General features: G+C 34.1%; 1 protein-coding gene across 1 annotated transcript; it reads right to left on the reverse strand.

Moving 5' to 3' along the window:
• Positions 1-255: 255 nt before the first annotated feature.
• Positions 256-1,404, reverse strand: LOC147828167 (olfactory receptor 7A10-like). Its single transcript, XM_087210980.1, has one exon. It carries the CDS (start codon positions 1,213-1,215, stop codon positions 283-285), a length of 933 nt encoding a protein of 310 aa, XP_087067106.1. The 5' UTR covers positions 1,216-1,404; the 3' UTR covers positions 256-282.
• Positions 1,405-10,109: the final 8,705 nt, after the last annotated feature.

Genomic DNA, 10,109 nt, shown 5'->3' on the forward strand with positions numbered 1-10,109 from the left:
AATTAAATTGAAAAGAAGCCATTCATTAGAAAGAAAAAGAACATATATGGGCCTAAGCACGCACATAGAAATGACAAAAAAATCCTCTCATGAAATAAAAAAAATCCCAAAATATAAAAACTGACCAACAGACTTATAGAACCATTTATAAAAGGATAGTTACAAATTGGTAATAAGTACAGTAAGTGGAACATCTCAGTTCAGTCCAGTCAATGAAGCTTCAGAGTAATAAGTACTAAGAGCTTTGTTCCGTTCCCCTGTTGGTGAGTATTTTTGTCTTTTTTAGTACATCAGTCCACAAAGAAAGGTTTTCAAGGCTCTCTTTATTTCTCTGTTCCTCAAACTATAGATGAAGGGGTTCATCATAGGAGTGATCACAGTGTACAGGACAGAGGCAAATGCCCCTGTCCAAGAGCCATGTGTCCATGTGGAGCTGAGATACACACCCAGGCATGTTCCATAGAAGAGGCAGACAACTGAGAGGTGAGAACCACAGGTGGAAAATGCTTTATACTTCCCTTCTTTTGTTGAGATCCTCAGAATGGAAGCTACAATTTGGGAATAGGAGAAAAGAATCTCAGCAAGAGGAAAAATTCCCATGACCCCTGTCACAATGTCCACCACAACACTGTTGATGAAGGTATCAGAGCTGGCAAGCTTGAGGAGCTCCGGGAGTTCACAGAAATAGTGTGGAATTTCCACGATAGCACAGAAAGAGAGGCGCAGGGCAGTCAGACTCTCAGGAAGGGGTCCTAGCACACTGAGGGACCAGATCAGTAGTAGTAACTGGGCACAGAGCCTGGTATTCATTAGGACAGGATAGTGAAGAGGGTGACAAATGGCCACAAAGCGGTCATAGACCATGACAGTCAGAAGTAAATTGTCTAAAAGTCCAAAAACTGTGAAAAAGTACATCTGAGTGATGCACCCTGCATAGGTGATGACCTTATTCTGTGTCTGAATACCCAGCAGCATCTTTGGGGGTGTGGTGGAAGTGAAACAGATGTCAGAAAAGGACAGGTTGGAGAGGAAGAAGTACATGGGTGTGTGCAAATGGGAGTCTGTGAAGATGGCCAGGATGATAAGCAGGTTCGAAAAGATTGTCACCAGGTACAAAGACAAGAACAATCCAAACAGCACAGATTGAATCTCTGGCTTCTCAGAAAGTCCCAGAAAGAGAAATACTGGAATCTCTGTGTGGTTTTTCAGTTCCATGTAAAGGAAATATCTTCAACAGAGAGGAAGTAGCAAGACTAAATGAACATGGAAGAAGCATATCAGAAATGTGAATGTTCTTCAGCTTGATCATAATACATCGATGAGATAATGCATTTGCTTAATATTCTTCTCATTTCTGTTGATCAAATTGTGGTTTCAACCCCCCCAGGCACAACATTTAATGTATCATCCACAGCTGACATCCACAGCTGCCTGTCCATCTGTCCAGACCCCCTCATAGCCAGCATTTGTCATCTAAGAAGTCTTCCAAATTATTTCAGTAATTTACATTTAAATGCTTTATTAATGAAAAACTTTAAAATTTGGGATTTAAATAATGATAGTAAGTGATAAGAATGATACTGTTCATTAAGTGATTAATTTTTAATTAAAATATAATAGATCAAACATCAGTGGAGAGATTTCATTACATTTTCTCCCATGAAAATAAGATGCAAAACTAAAAACTTTGTAATCTCACTGATGTATAGCCCATAAAATTATTTAGTATCATGCTGAATTAATTTTCCTATCTTTGATACAGAATCACAACAGTTTACTATAATAGACACAGCATGAGGAAAATCTCCTTATGTGAATTATTTTCATTCACACTAGTGAAAAAAATTTCAAACCACTTAGCTATAAATATATACTCATTGAATATAAAATTTGAAGGCCAGATAGGATCCTACCCAATAAAGTGATGAATATTTACCATTAGTAATTTGCATTTTATACCTTGAAATTCTAGATTTAATAGGAATATCTTATCAGATGGAAAAGATACTTCACAGAAATAGCTCTGAGAACATTGTAAGCAAAAAAATCCTGCATAAACATGACAAAATGGCTTCTTTGATCATTAGATAATATACATCCTGGCATTGAATTGAAAAATGTCCAAGAAGCTCATATTGAAGACAGTTATGACTAGTGCCACTAACCAACACTGTCCTGAAATTTTTAACCCATCTTAGTGTTGAAGTACAAGCAATCTTAGCTTCAGATCCCATGTAATACAAGTAATTTGGTCTCATTTCAGATTACTAAATTGGCATCTAGAATCACTTGGAAAACCATTATAATAGTATTTTTGGTAAGGCTAAATAATGCAAATCAAATATATAATTTTCTATTTCCAACAATAAAGAAATATACTATATGAAAATTGCCCTCCAAATTGCAACACAGTACAAAAATGGAACAGACAAGGGGGTCGTTTTTGTCATCAAAGTCTCTGGAATATTAAAATTTACCAGCTGCAGAGGCTGCCAATCTCCCTTCCTGAATGACCTCATTTTATCTCCTTGGGAAAATAAAGCTGTTATTACTGGATTTTGCAGAAAGCATGGAAGTGGCTGGGAATGCTCCTTGAATTTGTGTGTAAATGAGAAGCAAAGTCCCTGAGATTTGTGAGGTTGAGTAGGCGAAGAAAAGACCAGGGCACTGAATAAGATGTTAGGAGAAACTGAATGTCACCCAAGAGAGAAATGGGAAAGAAGTATTGTTTCTCCTTATGTGTGGAAAAGGGACTGTGGAAAATAATTTCAGAAGGAGCAAACAGGCAGAGGCTACAGGTTAAACTAAGGCTTCCTTATTGGCTAGGTACTTGCACATTTTTTTATTTCTTTGAATCTAAGAACGTTCCTTAATTCCTTAGCCAGCCTATGCTTCTAGAGGAAATGTCTCACTGTCCTTCTATTTCATTGAAAAGAACTTACTGTGCTTTTCTTGATCACTGAAATGTGATCATTTGAAGATGTGTTGCCTGAATTTTTCTCTGCATAAAAATGAATAAGAAAGGCAGTAGTTGTGTCCTCAATAGCAGGGAGATGATGTCAGGGTTGTTTCATGACAGCATTTTCAGTGAGGCAGAAGTGATTTTTCTACTTTTGCTGGAACTCATGGTGATGGCAGAATGTATGATAATTATTGAGTTTTATACCATAAACCCCATAGCTTCATATTAAATAAATATGTGTAATTTTTTAGCTCTAGGCAATATAACTGCTAGGACTCTGGGGATCAGAAATACATGGAAAATTTACAGCCAGGTTTTCCCTCTTGGGGTATCAGAGTTAAGAATGTGCCCCCTCCCACCGGGGCCAATAAAAACTACTTCTAAAAATTCTAAAAACAGAAAAAGGAGGACATTTTATAATGAGTAGTTTTTTCAACAAGATTGAACAACAATTGTGTATATGCACTATATATATATATACACACACATATATACATATATATACATATTGTAAATAGTAAGATCTTACATGAACATGTTAATATTCCTTTGCTTATCAAACAATATTTATCCTTACCTGAAATTATGACAAAAATATCTATATTTTTTATATTACCAAGAGTTGAGCATTTAAACAAGTAAAGTAAATAAAGTAAATATAAAGCATCTGAAAGAAGATAGTGATTAAAATTCATTAATCATAGAAAACATTAATGTACAATGTTTAAGGTCATCAAGACAGAAAATTAATAAAGAAACATTGGGCTTAAATAGTATTTTAGACCAAATGGTTCCAACAAACATATAAAAAACATTCCATCTAATGATAGAAGCAACCACAGTCTTTTGAAGAACAGATGAACCATTACTAAGATACATTAAAAGTTTGGCCACAAACCATATCTGAGAAAATCTAAAAAGACAGAAGTTATATCAAGCATTATTTTCTAATCACTATGGTTTGAAACTAGAAATTAACAATAGGAATTTCATAAAATTTACAGATTATAATTACACAATGTGCTTTTAATAACTTATGGGTTGAGGAACAAGTTGAAATGGACAATTCTAAAATATCTTGAGTAAAACAAAATGGTAACACAAGGTCAGAAAATTTTTGAACTCAATCACATTAAGTTTTTAGAGGGATGTTTATAGAAATAAATGCATATATCGAAATGGCAAAAAGATCACAAAAAACAAGTCAACATTATGCATATAGGAAATTGGAAAAGAAGAAGAAATTAACTCCACTGCTGGAAGGAAAGAAAAATAATACTGCAAAAAATATCAATAAAATGCAAATTAGAACAATACAAAAGATCAGAAAAACTAAATCAGTTTTGGAAAACATAAATCAAAATTGACTGACTTTAGCTTGACTAACCAAGAAAAAAATTGACTCACAAATATGAAGTCAAAAGCGAAGTGGAAACATTACAACTGAAGCCACAGAGATACAAAGAATCATAAGAAAGTATGATGATATATCAACACATGGGGAAACTTAGCAGAAATGAATGTCCTTGAATGTATACAGTCCATCCAGATGTAATCAAAAGAAATGGAAAATCTGAACATCCCAATGGTGACCAAGGAGAATGCTTCAGTATTAAGAAGTCTGCCACCAGAAAAAGCTCAGAACCTGGTAGATTTAGTGCTAAATTCTACCAAATATTTAAGGAAGAAACACTGCCAGTGTTTCTCAAAATTTTCCAACAACTGAATAGACAGAAAATCTTTTGTCCTTATTCTTTAAAGTTATTAGCTGAATAACAAAACCAGAGGGAAAAAACTATAGAAAATATCTATAAGAGATATTATCAAAAACTCCAGCCATGGGTCTGGATCTCCTGTGAGCCAGTTGCAGGTTGAAGTCCACAAGACAGGAATGAGGGAAACAAAGACACAGAGACAGAGACTTGAAAGAAACAGTCTTGGGCTGATCTAAGCTGTTGTGGGCAACACAAACAGAAGAGCAAGGCCATCCAGTGTGTATTCCTTACAAGCATGGGAAGAAGGAAGCTGGGCAGGCCTTGGAACAACTGCTGACAACAAGTATTAAGCAGCCAGGAGTGCAGAATGAGGGCACAGGCATATCTTCTCTGAAGAGAACTAATGGTTAATTCAGAAGAGAGGAATTTAGTTGGAGCTGAGCTGACCTTGGATGGAAATGAACTCAGCTGTGTCTCGCTATTTCCAATGTAACACAGCCAAATTATGGGAAGGGGCAAGAAGTTTGTGGCCCCATAGCCTGCAAATACTGAGCAGAAGTGTCTGCTAAAAATATTCTTGGTAACTACAGATACAAAAATAGTGAACAAATACTAGAATACAAAATCCAAAATTCCATGAAAGAGATAACGTGTATCATGGAATTCATCTCAAGGATAAAAGGATAGTTCAACATATGTGAATCAATAAAATGATCCATCACATCAAAAGAATGAAGGACAAATTCTATATGATCAACTTCATAGATACAAAACAAGCATTTGATGACATGTAATATCCCTTCATGATAATAGTTCTCAACAAATTACTATACAAAAAATACCTCAAATACATGGTTTCTCTTTCATTTTTAGTTTTATTTGTTTGTTTGTTTGTTTGTTTATTGGTACTGAGAATTGAACTCAGGGCCTTGCATTTGCCAGGTAGGCACTGAATTGCTGAGATATATCCACAGCCCTGTGGTTTCTCTGTACTAGAAATTAAATAATTTGGGATGGGGATTTAGCTCAGTTTTGACACCTCCTGCCTTGCAAGGACAAGGTCCCACATTTGATCCCCATACCAAAAAAAAATAATAATAAATAAAGAAAGAAACTAAGTAACTTAAAGATCAAAATAAAAGATCGATGACAGTAAACCGAGAGGTAGACTTTGTGGAGGCTGGAAGGGGATCAAGTGATGAAGGGATGGGAGGGAGGAGAGGGGAATGAGAAGTGAAATGTATTAAAATATAACATGGGCTGGGGATTTAGCTCAGTGGTTGTGTTGCCTGCTTCAAAACTGCAAGGTCCCGAGTTTGATCCCCAGTACTAAAAAAAAAAAAATAAAATAAAATATAATATGTATTTGTCCCAATTCTCCATGATAGATGCATTCATTATGCATTGCAAACATTTACTAATTTGTTTTGTAAAAGGAATTTATTTCAACAGAATAAAGTCTGTATTTTGCACCTCATAACTAATATCACACTGAATAGGGAAAGCTTTGGAATGTTTCCCTTAAGTTGTGGAACAAGAAAAGTTTCTACTGTTATCATTGTCACTCACATTACAGAAAGTTCTAGCCAGAATAATTAGAAGAAAAGTGAAGAAGTGAAAATGTCACATTTGCAGATGACATATTTTACAACTGACTTTTACTTGACATATAATTATACATATTTATGAGATAGGTTGGTAATTTGATATGTGCATCCAATAGGCAATGGTAAAATCAGAATTATTGGCACTTCTTTCTCCTTGAACATTTACAATTTCTTTATGCCTAAATTTACAAATCTCTCTCTTCTAGTTCTTTACAGAATATATACTAAAATGTTTTATATTATAGTCCAACTCCTGTGCTGTAGAACACTCTATCCTTTTCCTTGCATCAAACTCTATTTTGGTATCTATTATATGATCTTTATAGAGAGAAAATCTAAATCCAAAAGTCTTCACCAAAATCCATCAGGTCCACTAAAGAAAGTCAACAAAGCAGCACAAAAAAACAACATACAGCCAAGAGTACCACTTCCTTACACTGATAATGAAGTACTTGAGAAGGAAATCAAGAGAACATTCCCATCAACAGGAGTAACAAAAACATCTAAAACAAAGGGCTGAGTATGTAGCTCAGTGGCACTGTCCTTGCCTGGCAAGCACAAGGTCCTACGTTCAATCCCCAGTACCAAAACAAAAAATACCTGAAACTAAATGTAACCCAGGAATTAAAATAGCTCTACTGTGAAAAACATGAAATATTTATGAGGACATATAAAATAGGAAATCTCTCCCATTGTTACAGTTTTGAAGTATTAATATTTGTAAATGCCCATACCACAAAGAGCAATGGATGGATTTAATGGAATCTCTACCAAAGGAACAATGACATTTGTCATAGAGATATAGGAAGCAATCTTAAAATCTTTATGGAGCTACAAAATTTCCACAAAGCAAAACAACTCTGAGCAGAAAGCACAAAGCTAGAGATGGTACAATAACTCCTTTAAAAAATGATTACAAAGCTATAGTACCCAGAATGGCATGGTACTGACATAAACCAATGACTAGACTTTAAAAACCCAGAATTAAATTTTTAGCAATAAATTTTCCACAAAAGCTTTTAGAAAATATACAGGAGGGCCAAGGATTTAGCCCAGTGGTTCAGCTGCCTGCCTCAAGAGCAAAAGGTTCCGAGTTTGATCCCCAGTAACAACAACAACAACAAAATATATAGAAGAAAAGATAGTCTCTTCAATAAACAGTGAAGGAAAATGGAGTATTGGTGCACATGGAACAAACTGGATAGCTACAACTTACCTTTAGGAAAAACAAACTCATTTGAATTAAAGTGTTAAGTATAATACTCAAAACTTTCAAAGTACCAGAAGAAAATATAAGTTAAACATATCAGAAAATTGGAATAAGCAAAGATCTTTAAAAAACCACTAAAGCATAAATACAAAAGCAAAAATTAACAAGTGGGACACATCAAACTAAAAAGCTTCTTCAAAGGAGAGGAGACCATCAAAAGACTGAAGAGACAATTTGCAGAATGGGACAATTATTTAAAAACTATTCACCTGACCAGAGATAAATATCCAGAATATTTTCAGAACAACAACAAAAAAATCTCAACAGCAAAATATCAAATGATGTGACGAAAAACTAAGCAAAACTAAGAATAGATATTTGTCAATAGCAGGCATAAAAAGTTGTGCCAGAATCATAATATAATCATAAAGAAAATACAAATCAAAGCCAAAATGAAATATAAATTTACCCCAGTTAGAATGACTGTTATTTATTTATTTATTTAGTTAGTTAGTTAGTTAGTTTTTGTGGTCCTGGGATTGAACTCAGGACCTTGGGCTTGAGAGGCAGGTGCAGCACTACCGAGCTAAATACCCAGTCTAGAATGAGTGTTATGTGCAGCACTATTGAGCTAAATCCCCAGTCTAGAATGAATAGTTTTACTTAATGCAGTGAAGATGGGAAAAAAAAATAAGTCACACTGTTGGAGGAAAGTAAATGAATTCACTAATTATTGAGGAAAATATGGAGGATCTTCACAAAACTAAAGCTAATGCTACTGGCAAACTCAGACTCATTTTAAATAGAAAGTAATGGGAATCAGTACGTCAAAGAGTTATCTGGTTTCTCATGACTTGTTCAAGATTATTACCAATTGGGTCCAGGGATTTAGCTAAAAGAAAAAAAGATTATTAACAATCCCCAGGATATGGAATCAATATGAGTGTTCATTGCTGGATGAATAGATAGGAAAATGTGGTATATATGCACAATTAAATTGTATCCAGACATAAAAATGATGGATACTATTGTTTGTAATAACAAGGATGATCTGATACCTACATCTATATCTATCTTAAATCAAGTACAGAAAGAAAAATCCCACATATTTCTACATATATCTGGAAATGAAATAATTTCATAGGTTTGAGTAGAATACTGGTTACCTAAGGCTAGAAAGATTTGGAAAGAGGGAAGATGTAGACGCATTTCTAATTATGTTAAAAAATACACTTAGAAGGAAAAAATTCTCATTTTTAAAAATTTTATTGTTTATCAGTACATGCTTATAGTACATAATGATCACATTCCTCTTGGGATTTTGCACATGTACATAACATGCCTTATGTCTTTTGTCATCTTTTCTCCTCCCTCGTCTCATGTTTCCTATATAGCACACACGAGTGATCCAAAATAAATAAAGAATATTTTGAGGACTCCCCTGACAATGAAATGATGTGTTTGAATAACAAATATTCTTCATCTTAAATAATTCCACACTTATGTATTTTCTGAAATAATACACTGTACCTATGAATATGTAATATTATGAGTTCATTGGGAAAAAGAATAGCAACATATTTGATGAGATGTAACATACATGTCAGTTTGCTCTTGCAGCAAATCAAATTATCACAAAGTCCATTAATAGACTTTTATTAATATTTTACTTATTACATCAGAATGCAGGCATGGCATGGCTGTTTTATCTTTTCAGGGCTTTACACTGGCCAATAAAACCATAGAAATGTACTCTCCATTAGAGTTCTCCTTTTGGTACATTCAGCGTTTTGATAGAATTCAGTGGCTTATATTATTAATTTTAATTTTTGTTTTTATTTAGTACATATTTCCAGTACACAATGATTATGTACATTTTGGGAATTTGGTATGGTTTGTGTGTATAACACACCTTAATTCTTTCCATGTCCCCATATCCTCCTCTCTCCTCACTCCCCTACTTCATGGTCTCTTCCCATTTCAAGCCATTTGTCTCCCTGTATCATATTATCTGTATTTTATACCGCTATTTACTTTGTCCTTTGGGATTATCATATAAGATAAAACATGAAATATTTGTTTGTGTGTCTGACTTATTTCTTTTGACATTATGGTCTCAAGATGCATCCATGCTACTATAAATGACCATTGTGTATAAAAATTACATTTTCTTTATCCATTCATCTTCTGATTGACAGGTAGGCTGCTTCCATGACTTAGCTATTATTACTTGTGCTGTTATAAACATGGATATGCATGTGTCACTGTAACATAATGTCTTTAACACTTTGGGAGAAAATACCTACCTGTGTCAAATGAAATTTCTAACTTCAATTTTTTTTGAGAGGGTACTATACTGATTCCCACAGTGGTTGTAGTAGTTTACATTCCTATCAAAAATATAGAAGTGGTTTTATTTTTATCCCAAAGCATCAACAACATTTATTGTTATTTGATTTCTTGATGATAGATCTTGGAATAGAGGCTTTTCACTTCCGTCGGTTAACTACAAAGTATTTAATATTTTGGAGGCTATTGTGAGTGGTATTGTTTTCATAATTTCTTTCCCAGTGTTTTCATTATTGGTGTTCAGGAATGCTATTGATTTTTATTTG

The sequence above is a fragment of the Heterocephalus glaber genome, unplaced genomic scaffold (genome assembly GCF_053883595.1).
Source record: "Heterocephalus glaber isolate CG9 unplaced genomic scaffold, H.glaber_assembly_v1.0 deba00001244, whole genome shotgun sequence".
NCBI lineage: Eukaryota > Metazoa > Chordata > Mammalia > Rodentia > Bathyergidae > Heterocephalus > Heterocephalus glaber.

Bases quoted from the DNA above. Each gene is read 5' to 3' on its own strand.
- LOC147828167 (XM_087210980.1), bottom strand. From the start codon at position 1,215: ATGGAACTGAAAAACCACACAGAGATTCCAGTATTTCTCTTTCTGGGA.